The sequence below is a fragment of the Dermacentor silvarum genome, chromosome 7 (genome assembly GCF_013339745.2).
Source record: "Dermacentor silvarum isolate Dsil-2018 chromosome 7, BIME_Dsil_1.4, whole genome shotgun sequence".
Classification (NCBI taxonomy): Eukaryota; Metazoa; Arthropoda; class Arachnida; order Ixodida; family Ixodidae; genus Dermacentor; species Dermacentor silvarum.
In genome coordinates this window covers 14108768-14136095 of record NC_051160.1, presented here as the reverse complement: position 1 = coordinate 14136095, position 27328 = coordinate 14108768, and the positions used below count along the sequence as shown (strand labels likewise).

Below are 27328 nucleotides of genomic sequence, written 5' to 3'. Positions count from 1 at the left end.
AATTTTATTCGAGAAGCACCAGCTATTTATACACCGTCGAGAACACAACAAGAACCACCGGGATCGAAAGGCATGCCGACAGGGGCATAACAAGTGCAGGTGTTCATCCCGAAACAAGATCTTTAATTTTGATAAGCAAAAGTGACGGCTCGCTCAAGGACTTATCTTCTGCTTTAAATATGCAGTATGCCTTTTCAATTTCTTTGTTTTTTCGGTTTTTGCATGTTTCAGGAATCTAGTGCCTTTGAACACTCGAGTGCATGCGCATTAATTACAATGAGTGACTGATGGCGGTGGTCCCTGTTTTTTACGTTGTTTTTCTGTTGCCTTGCCCTGTCATTGAAACATTCCCCATTTTCTCCAAACTATAGCTTTCCACAGCCTAAGGGTACTTCGTCACGACATCTGTAGTGCACATGGTGAATTTGGCTTCGCGATTAGTAGAACATTGCGGGCGTTTTCGATTTTGTATGGCATGTTGCATAGTTTTCAAAACTTCCACGGAGTGGAAAACACTTATGTGACTTCATGTCAACTTAGTGTTCAAGTGTTCAATAACAAGAATTGTTATTTAGAGACTCTTCCATTAAGAGTTGTATTCCGTCAACGTTGAGGGTCAGTAAACCTTTTTAAACAATCTTTTGCATCGTCTGTGGAGTTGGCCCTGTGCAGAAGTGCCACTTTTTAGAGAGAATTATACGCTTTACAGGCCACAGTATCATTGTGGCCAAGCTGATGAAAATGTGCAACGCCTCCTTTACAAAATGCCACGGCACAATACTGCTAGGCGATGAGTAAAGGCTTATTTAAAGCTGTTAGACCATCAAATATTTGAAGCATATTAAAACTCGTACACTTGGTTCAATAGTATATAGGACTACAGAAAAGAGCAATTGTCGTTTTAAAAACATTTTTGAAACAAAAATATTCGGCTCGTACTAAATTTTGTCTGGGCCAACAATTACAATTCTTGAAATACCAGAGGTCATGTGTGTGTTGCGGATGTTTGAATTTGTTTTGTGCAGGTATGGCAGTTCCTAGCACTAATGCGTGTAATCCTGGCCAATAAATGAAGTTTGCCAGGCTACAACGTGCCTTATCTTGGATCCGGCCGGGTACAAGGTAAGGAGAATAGTAGTCTGGCTAACTTCATTGACTGGTCAGGATTAACGGCGTGCCTTATGTACGCGAGATAGCGGGAATTGCACTCGCAAGGTAGTGGGCGCAGCGGTCTTTGTTGCTTTCCATGTTCCCAATGAGCGCGTTCAGCGTTCCCAGAGCGGCTAATGCCAGCAGAGCAATCCCCCCCGGGGAGGCGGCGTATATAGTGCGCAGTCCTGAGGAGGAGCAGCATGCCTACGAATAGCTACGGCGAGAACAGATATGAAAATGCAATCGGCACCGGCGGGCGGGAAAGAGCGATTAAAAATCATTCCCGAGAAGCCAGCCGCAAGCGATTGGCTATGCAAGACGACGCAAGTCGTGTTCTTTCCGTCATGTGCCAAACAGCTTCGCTGGTCATCCACCTTCACAGAGTGTAATGGCTCATAATGTTTCTACTTAATTCATTTGCGGAACCGTTTGCGGCTCTGATTACCCTTTGACTGTCTTTTGTGCCTTTCTTAACCGACGGCGAAACTGCGAAACTTCGAAAACGTACGCGATACATTCGGGATCCTTGGGTGATGTAAGTGCTTAACGTAATTTTTATCGTCTTGGCTTGCCTTGCGAATAGGAATAGCCGCCGCAACTGAAGGCGCCAACCTCTGCTATGCAGTCGCAATGAAAACGCACATATATAATCATCGAAAAAAAACATTTAAGGCAGTAAAGAAAGATAATGACCTCGCTTACCTCTATGAGTGAATATTTGGTAAACTAAATTTAAAGTCTATATGTGCACTAAATTTAAAGTTATGTGCGGCGTTCTATATCCGTGGGTTGATGCGTTTCACGGAGGTTAGTTCCGCCGTGCTCAAGCAGCAGTCCTCCTGAGATTGCTTTTGCTATCTTTAATAAAGCGAAGCTTTGTTTACCTAGCCCACCAAGGTTCCGCGTTCATCAGTCGGTCGGCTAGGTATTGTCTAAAAAAATTTAATTCTGGTGTTTTACTCGCCAGAACCACGATATCATTATGAGGCACGCCGTAATAGGGATCTCCCGGTTAATTTTAACCACCTGAGGTTCTTTTGAACGTGCATCCAATGTACGGTACACGGGTGTTTTTGCATTTCGCCTCTATCGAAGTGCGGCCGCCGCGGCTGGAATTCGATCCTGTAACCTCGGGATTAGCGGCGCAAAGCTAGTATCTGGAAGGATATAGAGTAGCGAACAAAAAGATACGATAGTGTGTTCTTTGTGAAAAATTCGTTACTTGCGTTTCTCGGCTATCAGTTTTTTTTTCTCCGTGCTGTAAAACAGAATGTGTACTGCGTGGTGCTGCCGAGAAGACACGGATGAAAAACATTTTGCTTATTGTTGGTGCCGCATCGCTGCACTTTACACTCAATTCATTTCATGTTTCTCACTGTTGCTTACTTGTACGAGCTTGTGCAGGGGTGCATAAAAGTAAACATTGCCTGACGTTGCATGACGTTTAAATGAATAAGCAGAAGTACAATGCATGAAATTTCTCGTTGTGTATTGTAATAAAATGGATACAATTGTATGAATCGAATTTAGTTATATAGCGCTTATTTAACCGCATCACGAACGTTTCGGTTCACAGATTTCAATATGCGCCTTGGATCTGCACAAACCTATGATGACACATTTGTAACCGTTCTTTTCCACAAATTTAGGTCAGGGTGCTGATCTCTGTGTGGGAGATCCGGTAAACGTGTGCAAAAAATGCAATTTGACAAATAACAGAATATCGACGACGGAGCGCTCAGATCACTCAGACAGTACACTAACTTTAAACACAGAAGATTGTGTCGACGAGGGATCTTCCAATGAGAGCTTCAGTTACGAAGGTTTTGATGAAAACGGTAAATATGGGGCGTTCTTTTACAATGCGACCTCAATGAAATGCCAAAGATACTGGGCTTGCGGATATCCGAACAGAAGCCTGGTAACAAATTTCTTCTATTCTGATATCTTCTGTGGCTACGAGTGTGGGTAAGTAAGACTGACCATCAAGTTCCCGTTATCAATGTTTTATGAAGCATCAACATTTTCGCGCACTCTTACGTAAATTTGCAAAACACTATGCCAGCAGAAGTTTTCGTTAGGCTTCTTGCTGAAAGGGCATGGCGGATGTAGCAGGAACAGTTTGAAGAGAGGAGGTACATTTTCAGCTGATACCTTAATTTTGGCAGCAGGTGTATCTGTAGTGTGGACATGCGCACACCGCTTACGATCCGGCATTAGGAGGGCAGGTTTAAAGATGACAGCTAGAAAATTCATATTGATGTTGATGCAGTGTTATGGAGCGGATGCTGACAACGCGTTGGGTGCCGGATGGTGGGTACAGCTTGCTGTTTCCCCACTGGGGCGTTAAACAGGGCAGCTCAAGTACACGAACAGCATAACATGTTGTACTAATGTACCATATGATATGACGCACAACCAGCCGGCACAACTAGAGGCGCGCAGATGGTCACCCTTTTACAGGGTGTTTCACTTAACTTGGGCCAAACTTTAAAAAATCTGCAAATGCTACGTAGCTGGACAAAACCTAGGTGATGTTGTTTGCCCTCGCTTGGAGATACTGAGATTATTTTAGCATGTCGTTTAATTTGATAGGTAGTCCTAAATAAATAATCAACTACTAAACTATTATAATTAGACGAAAAGTGTCCATGAGCAAATTCTAGAGCAACATGAGAAACTCCCGATAAAGTTTTCTGTTGGTCAATATGGGCTACGTAAAAGTGTTTTTCCGAGCGTGAAAGAAGCCCGCGAATGCCCGCATGCGCCTCGAGCGGCCGGTCACGCCCCAATGTTAATGCGGCACGGCTCCTCAAAAGTCTCTTTCTGAAACGGAGACCTAAAAATAACAAATTTGGTTTCATTGATATTTAAGGAAAGCCGATTACTTTCAAACAATTTTCTAATGCATTGAAGCTCATTGTTAATTGTTCTAATTGCGGTATTTAAAGACGGTTCCCGTACCGATGTATGCGGACGATGCAAGATATTCACAGACATGAGATGTGGTTCTGGAGCAAGGAATACTAAGCCAGAAGAAGAAGGGGCAGAAAGAGAGCCCGCTTGAAAGTCAACTATATACATCGCATTCTGCAGGATTTAGAGACACTTGCGAATATATGTGACAACGCAGCGACAACTCTCGGCTTTAAGTTTAGCACAGCGAAATCGGCAATTATGTTCTTTAATGCAGAGACAAGTAATTACGTGGTGTCAGTTCAACTTCAAATCATACCCATATTCAAGCAATATAAGTACCTCAGCATATAAATGATGATGAAATACCTCAGCGTATGAGTATGTCCACGGAGCTAGCTGACTTCATTATGATTGCAGGGATACGGTTCAACAGCAGCAAATGCAAATGTTTCAAAGAGATGCGCCGCAACTGATAGTTTCACACTTTTCTGTGTTAATTCTCAAACACTAGAATCGACGCTGCGCGCTTAGGCTCACCGGTTTTAATGGTTGTCAGTCATACTCCTGCATGGCCTATATACTGTGACATTGTTTGTTTCTGTACCGGGTTGCCTGTAGCAGGTAGCACAATTCTTGTTCATGAGCTGGCCTATTCGAAGAGGCAGACATGCAAAAGAACTGAAATGCATTATCGACCAATTCACAAAAATTCACTAAATTTATAACTAATTAACTCATGGCACATACTCCAATTTACAAATTCTAGCCTGGGAGTTCGCAACGCGGATCAGCAAGAAAGTTCTAGTTTGTAGTGCTTTATATAGCATCAAACTGATCATCTTCTGTAGTTAAATCAGCAGAGCACCGTATCAGGTAACTAAACAAGCGATTAATCAAGGCGAAGGAAGGATCATTAAGTACAGCAACCACTAGTGAAGCGGACATACGGTAAAAGCAACGAGAGCATAGTGAGATCAATATGCTGTGAACTTAAATAACACTGTTTACCTTTTGAGGCGAAAGCTTCATTGCACTACCTCGGGCAGAGATTGAGAGAGATTGTGGTTGTGAAGAGGAAGAGGCGCTATCGGCGACTCAACACTTGTCACCTTGAGAGCTAGCGATGAAACGACAAGAGAGCATTAAGGCGCGTTTATAGTCCGATGTTATTGTTGTTCACACTTTCGCTTGCATTATTTACAAATTTATTCCTCGGATGGATGTTTGAGCATGAGATCCCCAAACAAATATCATGAAACAAAACACGGGCAGCGCATGCCTTTTATGTTAAATATTCTCAAACTAAATATGAAAAGTGCGAAACAAAAAAATTGACAGTCACTTTAGTATACGCCAAAGAGGGTGAAGGTGAAAGCCTGTGTGCTCAAGTGACATTCATTAAATTACTTGACATTCTAAGTCGAATGCATTGTTACTTTTGAAGCGAAAGCTTCATTACACTACCTCGGGCAGCCGTCGGCGACACAACAGTTTTCACCTTGAGAGCTAGAGGTCAAACCACAAGGGAGCATTAAGGCGCGTTTATAGTCCGACGTTATCGACACGCTGGTGAGTACAGTGTGCTAGAAGAGACTGTACTGGTGAGCGTCACCAGACGCCGGGCGCGTCGGAGAGGGCGCGTCGGAGACGTCGGGCGCGTCGTCCGGTTACGTTGGCCGCGCCAGTACGTCGAACCATCGGTCGAACTATAGCCACTATTGTTCTCACCAACGTGACATAGCGTGTGCGCGCGCTCACGCTACGTCGGACTATATTTAGGTCTTTATGGAGCCCTGAAACGAGACGTTGCCGCCGTTGCCCGATTAGAGTTGGGCCCGGCTGGAAGTTGCAACCAAGTCTCACTACTTTACTGATCACTGCAGTGTCTTCATAGGCATAAAAGAATCTCGCAGTTTCGCCCGAAAGGCGAAGCATCAATTGCGATAGCAAATTAAAAGAGAGCTATTCGGAGTAGGGCTAGTAGTTTTATCGGTTGCATAAACTTGGACACATTCGCTTACTAACTGAACAAGCGTGGTGTCAGCGCGCACAAGCAAACATGAATATCTAAGATCACACTGAATGACCGCAGACAACGACTTTCAAAATGCTGGCAGCAAGCGCAGCCGCCGCAGCAGGCGGAGGTTCGTGCGGTCTATCGCTTGAACGGAAACTGAGCGGCGAATGCACAGCGCATAGAAAGGTCAGAGCCGTGTGGAGGTAAGAGATGGTGCGGGCGACCGCCACAGCCGAGTAAAGTACAAACGCAGTTGTTGGCAGAGTAGAAGCTGCCCCCCCCCTTCTCCCTCCCTCCCGCGCTGCCTTACCGCTTTCTTGATTTCGCATGGGAGATTGAGTGGCGAGTTCCTCTTGCGCAAGATACGGTTGGAAGATACGCATTTAGTGCGGGAGCACTGCGTCGCCCCGCCTCCCTCCCATACCCCCATGGCCTTTCGCGCGACGGTCGCGTTTGCTTTCCGCCGTGCGTTCGCTCTCCGTGATAGCGCGCGGGGGAATACTGCGCGCGGCGACGATTTTGTCACCCTTGGACTTTATACGAAACCTTACGGCTACGGCGACGCCGACGGCAGAAATCTGGCTGAAGTGTCCATATAATTGCTATCGCAATAAAATGATGAATAAACACTGTATTCATTGCAAACATGTCTGTATATCATTGCGAAGCCACACCTCGGCCACAGCTCGATAATGCCCTATAGCCTGGGAAGTGAAGTGTTCGCTATCAACCAGGGTTAACCAAAGCTAAAGCACAACAATTTTTCGTCATATTGTCACGAGCCTCGGGAAGTAGTCCTGAAGGTTTAATAAACGTAGAGCAGCTCGCTCTTGGAAGACGCGGCCGTCGGGGCTGGCTCGAGCAGAGAAGGAGCGCGCGGTCTTCTTTCGTCTCTTGGGCTCGACCCACTCTTGCTTTCGACCCACTACCTACATGTGGAAATATTCGCAACAAATAGAAAGAGCTGAAAAGAAACCACAACGCGGAGCCCGCGGAACCTGTCTACCATATTAAGCCTTCTCGCGTGGATTGAAATGAAAATTTTATTGTACGGACACTACAGGCTAATTTTCGCCGTCATCATCACGGTGAATATATACATGTCATAAATTAAACAAATAAAATTGACAATTGCCAAGAACTTTAATCTATTGTCCTTAGGAAAATGATTGGTGGGCCGACGGCTCCCCAATCAATTTGGTGGCTCCGCCCACGACGGTACCGGGAGGTGGTGATATAATCTCGACCGGGTGAGGTGGGTCGTCACCGCAAGAATCAGGAGACGGCGATGAATTCAGGCGGGCATCGTGATGATGAAAAAATAGAAAAGACTGTATTCACTTCATTGCTACATGGTTTTGACTCTATACGAGTCTCGAGTGGCTCTACTTGACATAGGGGCCATGACGGCCTAAATAACCGCTCGTGGTCTTGTGGTAGCCAATGTCTCCTTCGGGGAACTTGTGGAAGTGTCAGTCCTCTGTCGGGTTGTCAAGTTGACGACCTCTTCCCCTTCGGGTCCTCTCCTTTGGTTGCTCGCCTTTGCATCTGCTCAGGTCGTAGAGGTGTGACGCTTTTTCGGGGATGAAGGGGATTATCTCGTCACAGGAACAGCGCTCGGGCCTGTCTCCCACATTTGAGAGGTACAGTTTCTAGGAAGACGATAGCGCGCGGCGATGTTTCCCGCACTTGTGTGAGCCGAGTTTCCGGGAAGACGACAGCGCGCAGCGATGTTTCCAGCACTTGTGGGAGCCGAGTTTCCGGGAAGACGATAGCGCGCGGCGAGGTTCACCACACTTGAGGGATCCGAGTTTGCCAAGAAGATGATAACCACCTCCCGTCATGGGAAAGCGCACGGCGATAAATTCGACACAGTTGAGCTGTCGAATTCCTTGCAGATCATAACAGTGGTGACTCTCGGCGACGTCGCGGGCCCTCTGGACGGCCTGTATAGTTGGTGTGGGAATTCTGAGCTCTTCAACAAGGCGTCCCACTTGGACTTGCATTGAAGTTTGGAGCCCGTGTTGTACGGGCACAGCCAGAGCATGTGGTGGAAGGAGCAGCATGCGCGACCGCATTTGGAGCACGATTGCGGGAAGTTGGGGTCTATCCAACTAAGCGCTCTAGGGGTAAGGTAATATTTCGTCTGTAGGAGCCTGAAATTAATAAATACAAGTACAGAAATATAAATGGCGCCGGCTAGATTCAATCCCGGTAGCTCCAAGCACCGAAATCCCAGTACTCAAACCAGTACGCCTCAAGAGGCGAAATATAACACCCTTAAGAATTTCACACGTGGAAGCCAACCCGTTCAGACGTTTAGCGCGTTTTCCGAACGCCGACGGTTTCCCGTCGGTCCCATCTCGCGCAAAATCGAGGCGCATAAGGTTCACAGATAAAGAGGCACAACGCCTGCAACGCCACCTCCCGGATCCTATCCCGCACGGTGGCGGGCGTTTGGCAACAATGCGCCTCAGGGCAGTGCGCACGGACACCGCCCTCCCGCCCGCACACTGAACTATTTTGCGCGCCTGCACACCAACATGCGGACGCATTTATTAACGTCGTCTCGTACTACAGCGCAACTAACTTGTTGAATGGCTCATTGCTGTCTAGCGGGCGATGCAACTAGACATCTAATCTTGCTCTGTCCGGCTCTCGCAACAGCGCGATCCACGCTTATACAAAAACGATCGCACACCTCCAGGCCATCCACATTCGAAGAGTGGACGTTAACCGTTGGATACGAAAATCTGCGCAATTGGATCCTAGATACACGCATTGCTTAACTGGGTGAGACGGGCCTCGTGGCCGAATTCAAAGGTGTCAGTGCAGCTCCAGCCTTGTCAACCCCTGATGACAATATTCAAAATCTAAGGAAGAGTAATGTGCTATAATAAATATAATAAATACGTTTCAACAACAACCGCTGGCGCGTCCTTCATCGCACCATCGTTGTGAGACGCCTGGTAGTTGCCAGGTGCTGTTCCTTCTACAGAGTTGCCTTGCGTGCTGCATCGCGCCGAGATTTCGCACTCGCGTATACATTGAACATCGTCTGAGGAGTTGAAACGCAGCCTTGCTTCCGCCGTCAACGCTTCACGATTCAGGCGAAAATGCCAGTTTTTCATAGAACTCCCAATATCGAAACGAAAACCGGACAAGAGACAAAGAAAAGGGTCGAATGCAAGTGCTGACTTTGAACTTGAAAGCTTTCTTTCAGGCATAAAAACAGTGCACAGAAGAAAACGGGGACGGAGTCATCCGTCATCAAAGCGCTGTGGTGTCGTCTCAATCTGAGTGCCCATTTTTGTGCTCGTTTTTGTTTCATGAAATAAAATTAGAAATCTTCGAGCGCCTAATTGCATGACCCTAGACCATGACCACCTAGACCCTTGTCTACGCCAGGCTACCCTGATTTGTCGGCAATGGCTATGAGCGGGGCCTTTACAAAGCATTTTGCTTTTAGCATTGGAATAGTCGAGAAAGCAAAGCTTGATAAATGTGGTCGTAGGAGTCCATTGAGCCCGTTGTGTGTGACTGCCCTCGCTACAGTGTACACTGAGGATCATTCAATACTGCGCTAGCTCGCGTTAATCACACACTCACAGACCGTTGACAAAACAAATCATTTTCTCCGAATATGTCTTGGCCTTCCCAGGTCTGCATCCACGGCAGTAACAATAGCACCCACGCAGGACCACCAAATCAGTACCTACATTCAAGTCGACGCGTTAAGGATGCACATCAGGCACTTCGCCCGACTTCCATCGCATCATCGCTCCTCCCTTCTTGCCGCTCGACCTCGTTCAGCGTTTAGCAGGATTATCGCCGGAAACCACGCAACTGTACCGTCGAACTTCATGCCTGCACCACGACCATCTCGACCGCAAAGTGCCTCGAGCGGCCAGTCACGAGGCAATTTTGCGTGTACTCGCAGGTTTCATTCACGCCCGGAAAAACGTGCGAAGCAATTTAGGGGCCTGGGGCATCGGCGTCTGTCGCGTGTTCACGCTCAAAAACAAGTTCTCAAAACAGGGTCAAAACTAGTGCAGAATTGATCAAAACCGGTTCAACATAAACTAACATGATTAAGAATAATTTAAAAGACAGGAATAATCAAGCAATACGCACTATATATAATTAAAAGAAATTCGTTAAAATAACTTCTAACTATCAGCAAAAGCTTTGACTCCATGTGCGTGGTGGTTTCCCACCAGTTGTGCTATAGCACAGGTGTCAAAACGGATGATGGATTGCTAAACACAAGATAAACACAGGATAAAACAAATTAAACACAAGGAAAACACCGGCGAATCACTGCTCCACACTTTCCCAGCTATCACGTTGAGTGGAACTGCATTTTTTTGTGTAGCACGTATTGAACAGCAGAAAGCTGTACCGGTAGTTTTTTCATGTTGCTCTACAATTTTATCATTGACACTTTGCCTCTAATTATAATACCTGAGAAGTTGATTAATTATTTAGGGCTAGTTATGTATTGTGCGGAAGCAAAGAAATAATCTGAGTATCTCCAAGCGACAGCAGACATTACTTTGGTTCTGCCCAGCTGTGTGGCATTTGCATATTTTTAAACCTTGGTGCATGATAGTTGGGACACCCTGTATACTGTGTGACGATGGTGACCGACCGTGACCATTTGAAGTCTCTCTCTCTCTCTCTCTCTTTGTATTAAGGATGAAATGCTTTTAGCCCCCAATGTTGGCGACCTTCAAGAGACCTTGAGCCAAAATCCAGAGCCATTATCCGGGCACTCAAGACGAGAATGGGGCGAAAACGAAACGAGAACATCCGGGCATTGCGAGAGCAAGACGAGATCATCCAGGCAACAAGTCAAAATTTAAGAAAATGCCGTATCTGGCCCTCAACCCTTGCACAGGGCCGCATTACATACGCTGCATGGTTGCTGCCCAAACAAGTTACAAAAAATATTGCTTCCGATTTCTTCCTAATGTTTGTTCACAATATCATTCAAGCTGTAACTTCTAGTACGCTGAAGTTTAATCTGTCATTTCCGGTAGCGTCGTTCAATATGCAGATACAGTACACCATAAACTTGATTGTGATCTTTTGGCGCTGAGACAGGATGGCCTGTGCTCGTTTTAACGCAAGCGGTCCGTGAGTTCCACGGCGCAGGTTTTGCGCCGCCTCCTTCGAGCGATGGCGCCACGCTGCGTGACCAGGCCGGCGGCGTCCGGCGCACCGCGGATGGTTGTTTGGCCGAGACGAAACTTGCAACGAGGTTAAGTTCAAAACAGGTTCATTTCGGCTCAGTAAGCTTTCAGGACTGCGTCGCGGTACCGATCTGCTTTGCCGGTAGCCATTTCATGCTTACATCTACTCTCGATTACGGGAGAACCAGAATGTTTCTTATTTTTATATTTCTACCTCCAATTTGCTTTCCTTAGCGTGGTATGCACACAATGGCTCAGATGCGCTAGTGCATGCGCGCACGATGCTCGTGAGAGTACCGGAAAGCATAACTCTGCGCTGGCGCCGCAGCTGAGCTGATTAAGCATGACGGCGCGGCCACTTTGTCGTTTTTGCAGCCAAACACACTCCGCGTGGCTCACGTGTCTGGAGACTTAACATACAACTGGCGGACCGCGCATGCGCTGTCGAAGCTGTGAAAGCGGGACAGCGTGAAAGCTCCTCGCATGTCCGTATAATTTCTATCGCAATAAAAAGTGTTAGTTGCAGGAATCATTGCTAGCAGATGAAGAGGCACTAAGCGAGGGCGTTATTCCTAGTAGGGATTAGCTGACCTTTAAATGTGCCTAATATGCAAGTGTGAGATCCAGCTCTGCGCGAAGTGATTGACTAGAGTGAGCGAAAAGAGAAAGGTACATCGTCTGTGATGTCGTAGAATGTAGCAGTAAGCAGCAGACTTTGAACTCATGTGCAACGATCCTGAGAATAATTGTTTTTTTTTCGTTATTTATTTCCTTTGATTCTTTTGTTTTGATAACTAATTAAAGATGATAAAACAACTCCACTTGCGATTAAAAAAACTCAAGTTGGGCGGTGTTTCTAAATTAGTGTATGATTTTTAAATCTTGGTGTAGTTACTTCACGCCAAACCACAGCCAGCATTATTAAATTAAATTGATATAGAACTCGAAGAAGAATAGGAAATTATCCATTGATACGCCGGCCGAACTTTGAAAGAGCACTATACCAAGTCTGTATGTCCAATCTAACAAGAAAACACCAAACATAAACTACTTCCACAGAAAGTACATATCCTATCGAGCAAGATCCCTCCGAGAGGGGGGGTTCCATCTAATCAACTTGTGCTGAAAAGTGTACTATTACCTTCCAGGTGGCTTAGCTTAGAAGTGAGAACTTTCTCGAAACTTTTGACTTTTTATCAAAAGGGTCACAACGCGCTAGTGGTGGTACAGAACTTTTTAATTAGAGAGTGTATGAAAGGATGGCCAGGACTTAACAAATTACCTGCGTTCAGTTTCATCTAAATTTAATATATTGTCTTCTGCTCACGTACATATTTATGTGGGTGTATTTCTAACAAACCATTTGGTACTTATTATGAACCAACTTGCTCTACAATGTACGCTAATGAAAGGTGGGTCCTATTTTTACGGCTAAATACAAGCTTTCTGGTGCATACACTTGTCAAGAAAAGTGTGTTGTTCAAGAGCGAAAACACGCTACTAAGTACGCAAGCGCACCATTACCTGGTGTTCGTGTGTTCTTACTACATCTCTCCACATATTGCGAAATTAGGCGTCACAGCCACTCTTACAAATGTAGCTGGTCGAAAAGTCTATTCACGTCAGCCATAGAATGTAGTGATTATGTTTATTTTCATGTTTAAAATTATGCGATTTTACGTACCAAAACCACCATCTGATTATGAGGCACGCCGTAGTGAGGAACTCCAGAATAATTTGGACCACCTGGGGTCTATAACGCCCACCTAAATCTAAGTGCATGGGTGTTTTCGGCATTTCGCCCCATCGAAAGGCGGCCACCGAGCGTGGGATTCGATCCCGCGACCTCGTGCTCAGGAGCCCAACACCATAACTTTTTTCATGTTGCTGTTGTTAATCAGGGAAACTGTACGTTGAGGTATTTGTTTTCTTTTTCTGTTGCAGTGGTTTCAACACATCGAACATATACGGATGCAACAAGACGACTTAGGAGCTCATGGTGCTCGATATTTCTTCCCTCAGATTGGTTTCCATCCCTGCGATTCCGCGGCTATTGGTTCACTAGGAAGCAAATAAATAGTGTTTGTGTTAAGCCAGTTTACAATACCTGTTATTCTACGGTTACATTAAAAAAAGTAAAATATACAGCAAATATTATATACAACTTTTGTAGACTGAATATACTAGGTAAGCATGAACAAGCAGAATGCAATCTGCCATTACATGACATGACATACAACTCAACACTACAAATGCAGAAAAATTGATCAAATAAATAAGATGACAACATAGGAATATAGGCATAAATCAAATCTGTAAACTCTACATGAATATAGACAAAGGAGGTGGCAGTTCTTGCTGGTTTGTTAGTGAATTAATGAAATCTGGGGTTTTACGTGCCAAAGCCTTGATTTTTTTTATGAAGCACGCCATAATGGGGTACTCTGGATTACTTTTGAGCACCAGGGGATCTTTGACGTACCCCAAATGCAAGGAACATGGGCGTCTTTGCATTTCGCCCCCGTCAAAATGCGGCCGCCGTGGCCGGGGTTTGATCCCGCGACCTTGTGCTTAGCAGCGCAACAAAAGCTGCTAAGCCAACGCGGCGGGTTTTGTTAGTGAATTACGATCCCTTACAGTTCTATATAAAAAAGTATTTAAAATTATTATGAGTTGGGTAAAGCGTTAATGTTCGGTCGTGCCGTTGTCTTGTACCCTCAGGAAAGAAGTCGCAGTTTCGGCTGAAAGGCGAAGCATCGCTTGCGATAGCGAATTAGTGGACAGCTATACGAAGTAAGGATAGTAGTTTATCGTCCTTGGACTTAATACGGAACCTCACGGCGACGGAGACGATAGAAATGCGCCTGGAATATTCATGTATTCGCGATTGTCATCTATTGAAGTACGAAGTAAAATAAGTGCAGGTTAACGAGCGACGCTGCCTTCGTGGTAACGTGTGGAGCGGCAGAGCGGGCCGAGCTGTTCAAGTGCATCGCGGCACACATGAGAGCTGTTGTACAGGCGCCAGTTAGGGAGTCGGTACCCCGAGTTTCGTAGTCTCTGTGAGATACAAAATGCCATCGAGGAATTGCGCTATGAATGGGTGCCAGCACCGCAATAATAGCATTAATGGCACATCCTACCACTTAGCTTGGCCTGGCTGAAAAAAAGAATGCAGGAACTCGACTGGAGTTGCCTAAGTATGCGTAAGCATACCCCCAAATTTCTGTTGGCCCACCCCCAAACCTAAGTGGGGCCACCCCCAAATTTAAGTTGGACTGTTCTCAACTTTGAGATTGGCCCGTGCACAAAAAACAAGTTGGCCCCTGCCCAAAATACAAGTTGGCCCGTGCCCAAAATACAAGTTGGCCCGTGCCTAAAATTTCAAGTTGGTCCATGCTCTCATTTCAGTTAGCCCACCCCCCATTTCAAGTTGGCCCACCTTGAAACTTCACTTGTCCCCCCCCTACACCCCGTGGTTGCCTAGTGGCTATGGTGTTGGGCTGCTAAGCACGAGGTCGCAGGATCAAATCCCGGACACGGCCGCCGCATTTCGATGTGGGCGAAATGCGAAAACACCTGTGTATTTAGATTTAGGTGCACATTAAAAGTACCCCAGGAGATCGAAATGATTCTGGAGTACCCTACTATGTTGTGCCTCATAATCAGATCATGGTTTTAGCATGTAAAACCCCATAATTTTTTCTGGCCCACCCCAAATTTAAGTTAGCCCACCCCAAATTTAACTTGGCCCAGCCCCAAATTTCACGTTGGCCCATCCCCAAGTTTTAGTTGGCCGACATACAAATCTCAAGTTGACTCACCTCCGAATTTCAAGTTGGCCCACTCCCAAATAACAATTGCCCCAAACTTTAACTTGGATACTCCCAAATTTAATGTTATCCCACTCCAAAATTTAAAGTTGGCCCACCCCAAATTTTAGGTGGCCCATGTCCAAATTTTAAGTTAGACAACCCAAAAATTTCAGTTGACCCAACCACACATTTCAAGTTGGCACAACCCTAAATGTCAGTTGGCCAACCCTCAAATTTCAAGTTGGCCCACCTCCAATTTCAAGTTGATGCAATGCGAATGTTCAAATTGACCCAACCCCAAATTTCAGTTGGTACACACCTACTATAAGCTTGCCCATGCATTTTTAAGGAGCCTATATATATATTTATCCCATAGGTATTCTCTTTGATAATTTTTTTGTTTAAATTGTTCCTTATCGCTTTTAATGCTGCCAATCGTATACATTTACACGATTATAACAATGAAATGTCCTAACTTTGCAAATTACGCATTTTCGTGCAGATACAAGACATTACATTTCTAACCTGATGGGGGTGGAGTACTCGCCAGAGAATGCTTACACATTAAAAGCCTGGCACATGCAGCCAGCCAAAGCATGGTCTTCGAGATCAGTTTATGTTCCTTGAAGGGAGCCATCGCTGGGGGTGTAGATACGATACCATCTATCATCGTAAAAATATTTCAATGCTTCACAAAACATGACCCACAGGAACATCGGCTTGGTAAACAAAATATTACTTTCTTACAGCGAGAGCTGCACTTGTCATCTGACTGTTTCCAGCATATTTCTTGAGAACGACTACATCCTCAATGTAGATCAGAAATTTCTGATAAAACAACTTCAATGGCGTTTTCGAGGTTATTACTGTACCATTGGACACTCAGACCAGCAAGCTTTTCGTTGCACTAAAAAACGGGTACCAAAAAAAATTGGTTGTCAGTTGCTTTAAGGTTTTATTAGTGGTCTGCATAGCGGTATGATTAAAGCAGTTTCCCGAAGAAGCATGAAGAAAGAAATACTTTGAGCGACAGAGCAGACAATACGACAAGCGTCACTCGCACCTGTTGGCATATAGAAACAGAGGGAGACTTGAAGAGTGGTCAACGGAGCAAACTGTTTAGAGAAGAGTTGCGCTTCTCTGCTTCCATTAGTTCACGTTTCTGTTCATTTGTGAATCACAGTTTCGACTTAAAAATTTTCGTAATACGAAATGCTTCAACATGGACGCAGTTGCACCAATCACTTCAGTGGTCCGGTAGCGGAGTGTAAACGCATCATCGGTCTATTTTCGAGAAGCATGCATTGTCTATAGTGTTGCATTGAAGGGCACCGAATCAACGTTATGCGTTATCGCGTGGTATAAGTCTACCATATGACATCATTCTATCACAGCTAGGCATCAATCAACGCTATGCTTCCATAGCATGAACCCAATGGATCCAGATGTGGCACATGTTGCAGCAGTGATGAACACGCCGATCGGCGCGGGCTGAACCGACTCAGGCACCCTTACCGCAACACACACAGAATAGGTGTTGACGCTTGGGAAGCTTGTATTTAGCTGTTTAGCGTGCTTATGTCCGATGTATCCTAAGGTGAACCACGCAAAAGCCAACAAAGTACTTCCAACGTACTGCCATAAAAACACTGCCAGATTCGTCTAACGTACCTGTGAAAAAAAAAAGTTGAAAGGAGACGTCGGACGTACCTTTAGCCGCAGCCTATATACAAAGGGATACTTTTAAATACTACTAAAAGTATCTGTAGAAACACCCGGTATGTAAACAGTATATTGTTGCGAGGTGTAAACAAGCACAAATGTCGTTTATGCAAGGCGAATGCTGAAGGCACCAGCTGACATGAGAACATGGCGGCGGGAGTGCTAGCAGCCACAACACTTCTTCGTCATCGTCTCTTGTCTGCTTGTCCTGTTCTTCTGCATCGCGAGAGTACGCCGCCGGGTTTGGACCACCGTCCCGGCGCCAGCTAATTTGGCCCGGAAAAGGCACGGGCATAGGGCTTTAAACGGGATACATGAACACCGTCGGTTCTTGGTTGTACAGACGACTGGTCTGGCTCTTCGGGAGAAATCGCATACGTCACATCCGAAAGCTGTCGCAGGTTTCGGTAGGGACCTTAATATCGCGACCGAAGTTTTTCCGATAGGCCCACACGACGAGATAGTGGTCGCAGAAGCACGAAAGAGCCAGGTAAATAGTGCACATCCCTATGGTGTGTAGCGTAACGGAACTTCTGGGAAGCCTGGGAATCAGTGAGGCGAGTGCGGGCAATCTGACGGGCCTGTGCAGCCATAGAAATCGCATCGCGGGCATAAGCGGTTTGCGACTGTGTGACTTGTGGAAGTACAGTGTGGAAGTACAGCCGCGGAAGTACAGTGACTTGTGGAAGTACAGCCGCGGCCCCAATTTATTCCATAGGACATACATAATTAACAACTCTGGTATTGAAAAACTTTCGTTGACTAAATACCTAGGGGTGTTGTTCAGTTATGACCTAAGACGTAGTGGTGACATACACCTAATCATTGGAGAAGCATTTAGAAAGCTTAAGCCTTGCTAATTCAGATATTAAACTTCAGACATTTAATTCACTAATCAAATCGCCATTAGTGTACGCTTCTTAAGTACGGTGCCCCCACCATGTTGACCTTAATGACATGCTTGAACTGACAGAAAACAAAGCCGCACTATTCATTTTGTCTTCGTGTTCTTATTGTCAAAGCGTGGCATCTCTAAAAATAACACTTGACATGTCATTTTCGCGACACGCAGAAAGTATTGGCGCTTATCCTTTTTTCACAGCCTTTATTATGCGCCTCCTCCCCCTCCGAACGTTTTGCGATGCGTCGTGGTGGTGGCGACGTTTGAGCTCTCGTGTTCAATACAAGGTAAAATCGTGATATTCATGTGCGATCTGCCGCAGCGGTATTAGGCGTAAAACTGCTCGTTTTGAGCGACGTGCGTGCGGTCAGCAGTGTGGCCGATCGTGTTTTCTTATGTACTCCGACAGAGAAGCCCTATAACACCGGCTTATCTGCTTCGTACATGTATCGCTTATTTCAAATTTTGTTATTGCAATTTTGAAGCTACTTCTATCGGTGAGGGAAATATAGGGAACATCTTAAAAGTCACATATCACAAGACATACAGCGCTGTCGTAAAATGTGGATACGCCTGAAAGCACTAATGTCATGAAGGAAAATTTTGGGCAGCCTTCATTTTGATTATGGGGACATTAGAGGGAAGAGCAGGAAGTTCTATATCGCAGGAAGGAAATAGTTTTATATTTTGGGATGCAAGCTGCTTGCATACCTAAGAATCTTAACTGCTTGGTTTTTGCTGGTGACCAAGCATAGAGGCTGCTCATGAAGACCCAAGTGGCATGGTAGATGAATATATTATAGGGGAGAACTGGCTGCTTCCTTTGGTTATGAACAAATTTCGTTTTTGCATTGAAAAGCAATGTAAAGATAAACAAGTAAGTCTGAACAACGGTATGCCCATATATGATATTCTACTAGTGGCCAGCACAATCGCGTGAAATAAATTTTGTTCACAGTTCTTGCTCACTGGCTAGCCATAGTCACGCTACAAATGCAGGCAGAGTGAGTTAAAGGAAAGTTTGCCGTTAATTTGTTGGTCCACCCTAGTTCATTCTGTGGTTCGTGTCACCCGCTTTGGCACGCACCTTCAGTTTAATGCCGACACAATTTATTACTAGTACCATCTGCCTGGGAAGCGCTTTAGGTTCTATTCTTTCGTTTTTTGTGGCGACAGTCAGTGCAGATTACTGTGTCGTAAACTGGATTGTGCCTAAAAATGGGCCCATAAAGTATTGTTCCCGTTCTCTTACATCTAGTTTTAAGCGTACTGCTACCCATAATTCGTGGGTGTCGGATTATGAATGCTTTAGGTGGCTCTCCTGTTGATCTTTATATTGCACTCTAACCGAACCGTTATCAGCTGCACTGCCAGATTATGGAAAGAGGCGCCTCGCCTCTTTTCATTTTTGGCATGTTTATTGCCACGGTGCGGTGTGCCTCAGAATTGAGCTGAATGCAACGGGCGCCTATTGGCTGTCGTGAAAATATTCCCAACAAAAATGCTAACAGATGTGTCAGCATTAGTTATGTGATATAAGCTATCTAATGAGGATGAAACGCTGGCCAATTTTTCCTGTAACTCTTCCAGGAGAATATGTGCTCCCTATATATTAGCCACACTGTATTGGTCAGCGTGATTCTAATGTGTGACAAAAATTTACGTCGCAGCCAGATAAGATATTGTCAAACCATCAATTTTAGAGCCATACACACAGACAGCTTTATTTTACCATATTCTGGAAATCATAACCGAGCCCAGCTTAGATTAACAACATTAGCCTAACTTATGCATGCAGGTGACTTGCTGCATGTAAGTAAATGATACAATTGCGAAACTAACAGGAATCCATACTGTTGAAAATACAAGTTACATTTCTGACGAAACAGGTGCTGACAGGTGGCGCAGCTTTGAGCACCCAAATTTGGCAGGAACTGCAGAGTTCAAACGAATGAAAATGTGTGCAGGCACGGCCACTCCTAGCGACAACACGCGAACCCGTGGCCGGACTCCGTGGAGCGCCACCTCCCGCGCCTCGCAAATTGCGCGGTGCGGTTAGCAATCAAAGTGACAGGCGGAGCTCCGCCCTGCGACTCGCCGCGCGCGCGTTGGTTTCTATATGGATCGTACGTGCTAGCGGCTCTCAGTATTCATGCAAGTGCAATGAAAGCCAAATGAATGCAGGCTGATTTGTGATGCCGCATGGAGGCTCACAGAATTTGGAATATGAATAATACTTCCACATAGTTTTCGTCTGCTAAGGATGATTTTAAACTATTTTTTTTCCTTTGTAAAAAGATAATGCTGATTTTAAAATTCCGTGCTTTGAAATTTTCTCGAAAATATATGAAAATTATCACTTTTCGAAGACTATGGCTGGCAAACCGGCAAATTCACTTGAGCGACAATCGCAGCAGCCATCCGGCCACGTGAACAGCTGTGGCGCGAACAGCTGGGGCGGTATTCTTGGGTGATCACTTTCGTGGATATTGTTACTTTAGTGCGATCTTGCGCGAATCAGCACCACACGTGCCCGCGTTTAGGCCGACACCGTTTCTGGCACTGAACCAAGGTCGCCATCTTCACACGCTGACAAGGTTTGGTGAGCTGTACGTCTTCGTTAGTCTCGGCAATGAAGATGTAGCTGCGATTTTATCGCCTTCGCATCTAGAAGAATGCAGCAAGGTTCGTGACCTGACCTTTAATCCTAATTTACATGGCGGGAAGAAATGCTGACTTATTCCGAGAACGGCCGTGACGTGGTTGGGCTGCAAGAATTGACGCCGGTAACACCTCGTCTCCGGTGTTTCTGTGTGGCGTGATTGGGCGGCGCTGACCTACGTCATGCGTATCCGTTAGCTGGATCGGCAATCAATACTGTCGAGTGAATACTGATTTAGTCACAAAACTTCGTTGTCGTTGACAACGCGGCAATGCGAAGATAGAAGCAGTGGGATCGGGAGCGGTGGAGGGAGGAATTGTAGCAGACGACGCCTATCGCTTTGATTGCGCCTGCGCAGCCACACTTCAGGAGTCGTCGGTGGTGGCGCTCCGAAGAGCGCTGCCATGTTCCCACTAGCAATGGCCGCACCTGTACACGGGTTACCTCCTTCCCATAATAAGCGCCCTAAAGCTGCGTCTGGAACACATAAACGTGGCAGGCTTGGAGACATGCACACGTCTTTTAGAATTCGGACCTCGAGTTTTCGAATTCGAATTTTCTCTCGTAAGGAATGCATCTCCCTCTTTTGTGGAAGCGCTAACAGGCGGCATTCATAGGCTGGAAGAGCTGTTGCTAAATTCTTCTTCGCTAAGTGGAGTCTATGGCTTGTCAGATATTGACAAAATGTTTTGGCTGTTAGCTCATGTAATCTATCTGGTCAATATTACGTGACTCATATAAACTCAATTTTGTGATTGTTACACATGAACAACATTTCGAGAGCTGAATAATATGCAGCATTATATTACATTACATTACAGCCTCGGTCACTTTTTCAAGGAACGTGAACGTTTGCTGGTTTCCGTTACAATCAGTCATTTAGGTCTAAATGGTTAACGAGTGAACGGTGCCGAGAGGAGGTCCTCCAGATGTTGTTTGACCAATTGAAATGGCGCTTCAATGAATGGATAGCGATGGCCAGTTCAGAAGATAACTGTGAAGTGCTTCGAACATGGATGACCACGCCAGTGCAACACATGCGGCCGCAGAACAGAATGTGACAGCTTAAGAGCCGCATTTTCACCTTGATGGGGAAACTTGAACTCACACCGACAAAAATATGCCAGTGTAGTCTGCTATTGGCGATAGTTGCCAATCTAGGACAGCTTTGCTCCGCCGAATGGTTTGCAACCACCAAAAGACTTCGCGTCGTCCAGTCGGAGTGCTCGTGCGATCGACTCGTGCGGATTCTGCGTACACCAATTGTGTGATACGATCCACCTTGCTGGCGTTCGCACCGATCCACTCGCAGGCTCAATGGAGGGTGGCTTGGCAAAGTTCGGGCCATAAGAGTGGCTTTTTTACAGCGAAGCTGTCAGGCTCTGGTTCGTGGAAATTGTTGGTGTCCGCGTGCACGCTCTTCGCTCACACAAAAATGTGGGCCGATCCGGGAGACAATGCAAAGACGCCGGAAGCGCACAGTACGCTGCTTCTCCAAGAGGCATCACATGACGTCATCAGGGCAAATCATCACTTGATGAGGACGTCATCACGTGACGTCACGTTTGACGTAATGACGTCACCAGATTACATCGCCAGGCAATATCGTCACGTGACGATGCCGTTATCACGTAACGTAACGTTGGACGTGATGATGTCGTCACGCGACCTTTGGCGTGATTACGTAATCACGTTACGCCATCACGGGCCGATCCCGGAGATAGCTCAAAGAATCGGGAAGTGTACAGTGCACCGCTTCTCCAAGAGGCACCACATGGCGTCGTCAGGTGACGTCACCACTTGACGATGACGTCATGGCGTGACGTCACGTTTGACATGATGACGTCATCAGGTGATGTCGTGTCGTGACGATGCCGTTACAACGTAACGTAACTTTTGATGCGAAGATGATATCACGCGACCTTTCGTGTGATGACGCCATCATGAGACGTTTTAGATGATGACGTAATTATGCTTCTTCATCATGTCGAATGTGACGTCGCCACTTGGACACGTGGGTTTTGGTACCATCGGATGTTAACGCCGGATTTTTCACTTCATGGCCCATAGATGATTTCGTATTTATAAAGAATACCCCTACTCAGCAGTTGTAGTGGCGGTTTTCCACAGCTTCGCTGTACATTCACTTTCGCAACTAGAGGCTAACAGCTTCGCTTAAAGGCATGAATGCCCAATTGAACACTGCTGAGTGGTCCTTTGAGTTTGGAACTCTTCGGGGGCAAGTGAGAGCGTTGACATGTTTGGCGCATTCTGATTTGGCCTTACGGAGGCGCAGTTAGAACGCAGGCGAAGGCTTGGGCGGACGAGAAACGCACGAAAGAAAGAAAGAAAGAAAGAAAGAAAGAAAGAAAGAAAGAAAGAAAGAAAGAAAGAAAGAAAGAAAGAAAGAAAGAAGAAAAAAACATTTCACCGAACGGAATATATTGCTTTCGCATTCCAACACGTAAGCAGTCTTAAGTGTCTCTGCCGCTTCTTTTTTTTTTTTTTTTTTTTTTTTAGAGAAATATTCACAGTGTTCAAAAGGTCGTGACCCCACACAACATTTTTAGCATCGCATTGAAGTGTCAGCAGCAGTTGGGCCTGAGGAATGCAAATATCTAAAGATATTTGCTAGGTCAGATACTTGGACGCCCGCACAGTCATTCGCGATAGACCTTCAGGGCCTCAGAAATATCATCAGAAATATCGATGTTAAGCTTCGCTCTAACCTTTTTTTCGATGAGATCTGAAGTAGGAGGTAACTCGTGCGGCGGGACAATTGAATAAGTAACGCTTGCTCGCGTCAGAATCAACTTACGAGACCAAAGAAATGTGAACGGTTATCTTAACTGCGAAACTGTTTAAGCTGGCGGTAGTCCGGTGGTGTAGGCGTGAAATGTGGGCCGATCCTGAAGGTTGTGCAGAAAATGTCCAAGCGCGATGGCACATACTCCAGTGTACTAGCGAAGCTGTTTAAGCTCGAGAATGGTCCGTCGAGTGTACGACGCAAAACCTCTGCCTGGCGACGGCGTCACCATGCGTCGCCTAGCAACGCTTCGCCCCAGCTGCGCCGACCGCGCCGAGCCTCGCTACAGCTGCGTGAGCCATGACGTCATCACTCGTGCCGCGTCGCTTCGTCTTAGCTTTGCCGAGCCATGACGTCACCGCGCAGTGCGGAGTGGTTGCCACGGCTGCGCAGAGGCGGAGCTAAGCCGTGACGTCACTGCGCCGACCCACAAGATATATAGCTCCACGTTGCCACCGCGGTGACGCAAAAGCCCCGCCGTCTACGCGCCGAGCACATCGCTGCGAAGATGGGGCGGCCGAAGAAGAGTGTCACTCCCGAAGAAGAGGAAGCGTGGCGCGAAAGCCGCCGCGCCGCTACTCGAGAGCGAGTGACACGACTTCGGTCCGATCCCGAGTATCGCGCCGCCGAAGCGGCTGCGATTCGCAGAAGATCCGGAGTTACGAGCCAGCGAAACCGAGCAAAAGTGTTTGACCATCCAGAAGCGCGTCCAGATGCTTTAATGACTGAGTGTTCATTGTTCCTTGAGCTGTCGATGATTGCGGGGTGATTTTGCGCAAAACGCGGCCGAGTCTCGAAGCATAACCTCGCAAACACTTGGCCTAACCGAGATAAAGCTAGGTGGGGTCGCCAGCTTCGCTGTATGCTCAGTCTTGGCACCACTAGTGTGAAGCTGCCCCTAATTTTCTTGTTTCTGGTTTTAGCTAGAAAGCCATGACGTTGGTTGTCGTACTTATCTTTGGCATTCGAAACTTTTCTCTTGAATGTAGCAGCTGCAAAATCACGGTAACTCCGTTTACTAGGACACTGATTGCAAAGCTTTTTCTAAGTGGCTTTTCGTCGTCTACGCTCCCGTCTGGTTCCAAATTACACTGAAGAGAGGAAGTTTTTTATCCATCTTAAAGAGAAATCGACTTTTTCACCGCTCATTTTTATAGCGGGGAAGGATTCATGGCGTTGGTCGCATTTGGCACCGCTATTGGCGTTGCTGAGGACCACATCTGACGGCTTAGGACGAGAAACTCTGCTAATTGACAGCAGTGCGCACTGGAGCCTCTAATCATATAAGAGGCCATACAGTATTAAAGATGATAGGTAGAGGCAACGTTGACAGACCAAGCAGGAACAAAAATCCTCGAACTGGCAAATGTTATATCTCTAATGTTGATCTAGAAAGTCCGCGAAAACATATGGCAACTTTTGTGCTTAACAACAACAACAACAACAACAACAACAACAACAACAACAACAACAACAACAACAACAACAACAACAACAACAACAACAACAACAACAACAACAAAAATATGAATTGCCTAGCCCGACAACCGTTTTCCAGGTGATAAAACGCCCCACATGATGCTTGGTGCCCAGGCAAACAATTTCTTCCGTACAAGATGTGACCGCTGTATCAAAGTAACGAATGTACTGCACACCAGCATCAAGTATACATCAACTAAGGGGAAAATCCAGGAAAAGTGTGGTCTATCGCTAGTATCTCGCACTCCGTATACTTCTACGGATAGGATATTTTTCATGTGTGGCATTTTGTAGACATGAAAGAAGCAAGAGCTGCAATTCTCGATGGATGGTCTAATAAAAATAAACGATAATTTATTAAGAAAGAATTTCGGCCATTTGAGAGCCAATTTTTTTTAAACAATAATGTCATGAGTAAACTGGGAAGGAACATATTGACTTATCTTACTCGGGTGACCCCTGTTCACCGGCTAACAAATGTTAAATGTTATCGCTCAGAGCAGCCTGCATGTATCAGAAGTTTCTCGAAGGTTATCTATGGTTCTATCCGTTGTCTGTTGTCACCGGACCTTGTGTAATCTGATTGTATGTGCGACACGAGTTTTGTAGCACTTTCTGGAAGACACGCGTGCACCAGCAATTACGCAGGCACTTTCGATGAGTGACATATCCTTCTAAGTCCCCTTCTACAATACATTGCGCATTGCCTTCATCGTTTTTTTTTCGAAATTCGCTCCCAAGTGATTACGCAAAATCTTCACTCTCGGTATGAAGTACGGTGCATGTGTACCTGTGGAGAAGTGGTTTATTCATATTATTTTCATCCGCTTTCGAGAAATTTGACGCTCCTATGAGCTCGACCTCTGTATCGCCCCAGGCGGCCAAAACTAACAATGAGGTGTGTTTCGAAATCACTGAGACCGCGTGAAAATACCGGATGCGGCAGGAACATGGCAATGTAATAAACATAGTTTCATCTTCAACTATGCGTTTAAGCAATTATATGCAGTTTTTACCATAGCAAACATGGGGAGATGATGGAGATTGTTATTTTTTTCATGTACTCATATGAAGACACAGCTTGTGGCATCTAGCCGTGGTACTTCAATTTTAAAAATGTTTTTCAAGTTTATTCGTGATTCACACTATTTACTACTATGTTCTTCATCGCTACCAAAACCTGTCAATATAATAAATCTTTCGCTGCAGAAAAAAAAAGTTGTAATGTGAGACCTTTAAAAAATCTATGATGAAATAATGCTTACATTAAACACCGCTTTGTCTCAAATTTTCTCTTCTAAAAAGTCTGCCTTTCAAACATTGTCTTTAATGTACCTTTTGGTTTTTCAACGGACAGACAAAGCCGGCAGAATTAGTATTAGGAGATCTTGCACGTTTAAGGGTCCGAGAATCAATTTCTACATTCTGGCTATCTTCTGAACCAGAGAACCATTCGGAGGCTGTCTGATGACTTGTAGTTGAAGGCCTTGTATTTTCAGCACTTCCTGCCATAACAGGCGCCGAAGCTGTCAGCGGTTCAGTATTCAGATCTAAGCGATGAACATGAATCTGAAAAGAAACATTGGAATTTGGTATCAAGCTCAAAAACTGAACCATCCAGAATAGCAAAACTTGAGTAATAGTCTCCGAGAGGTGTGATGTAAGAAGTTCCATAGCTTCTGCAGTAACGTTTTCGATCGCAATAACATTGGCAAGGGTTGCGCCTACACTCTGGCATATCTCCTAGTATTTCCTTAGACCTCAACACCAGCCACAGCAGCATATGTTTTGTACAACAGCAGGAATGCAAGAGGAACGTCTCTTTTCTATTACTCTAATATTGACTGGATCGAGCACTGAAATTTGATAATGGATATCTACAATAAGGTGTAATATTCAAGATTAAGAAAAACGGGGGTGCATTAGAATGTGACTGCCTGCAATTTTGTCATTATTCAACTGGCCCGAAGGCGCGAATAAATGGGTTAACTGTCAAATTTTAGTAAATAATTAATCTGAAACGGATGTTATTAAAGGAAAGGTATGTTAGCATCACCTAGGAACTCTGCAAAAATGACATGTTCGCTACGCTCAAGCCTTGTTAAAGCAACATTTTTTGTAGGTAATACAATAGCACCCGTAATATATATATATATATATATATATATATATATATATATATATATATATATATATATATATGACGCCAACAACTGGCCGCAGGTGGGGAACGATCCCACGTCTTCGCATTACGCGTGCGATGCTCTTACCATTGAGCTACTCTGGCGCCGTTTTCCCATCCATTTTCTGGGGTATTTACGTTTTACAATTAGAACTAAACCTGGGAGTGTTAGCCAGCGCCACCACTCACAAACCTAGGTGGCGGATGATCCTTTCTGCCGTAAACGTTACGAGCACGTGATCTTTATGGGTGAAGGCAACTGGTCAATAAACCCACATACGCTACCTGAAGGCATCAATGTTGCCGGTTCGAGCCCTCGTTATGTAATGAAGGAGAAGAAAGGGAACCAAATGGCTCCCTTTTTATTAATCGGTACTGTATGGAATACAGTACCCGCTTGAAAGCAAAATGACTAACAACTTCCCATTCTGTATCACGCGTTTCTACTTTTCGAAGGGTGAGGGTTATGTTTATTGAT

At 45.5% G+C, this 27328-nt stretch overlaps 2 protein-coding genes across 2 annotated transcripts in view; both read left to right on the top strand.

The window, feature by feature from the left end:
• The window catches only part of LOC125946624 (uncharacterized), a 203621-nt gene extending 190246 nt beyond the window's left edge, over window positions 1–13375 (top strand). Inside the window, exons 4-5 of the mRNA XM_049670229.1 lie at window positions 2802–3120; window positions 13228–13375. Coding sequence (XP_049526186.1) covers window positions 2802–3120; window positions 13228–13273 — 365 coding nt within the window. The 3' untranslated portion in view covers window positions 13274–13375. The remainder of the gene's footprint in view (window positions 1–2801; window positions 3121–13227) is intronic.
• Window positions 1–27328, top strand: part of LOC119458584 (uncharacterized) — a 360297-nt gene that overhangs the window by 245855 nt on the left and 87114 nt on the right. The window lies entirely within an intron of this gene.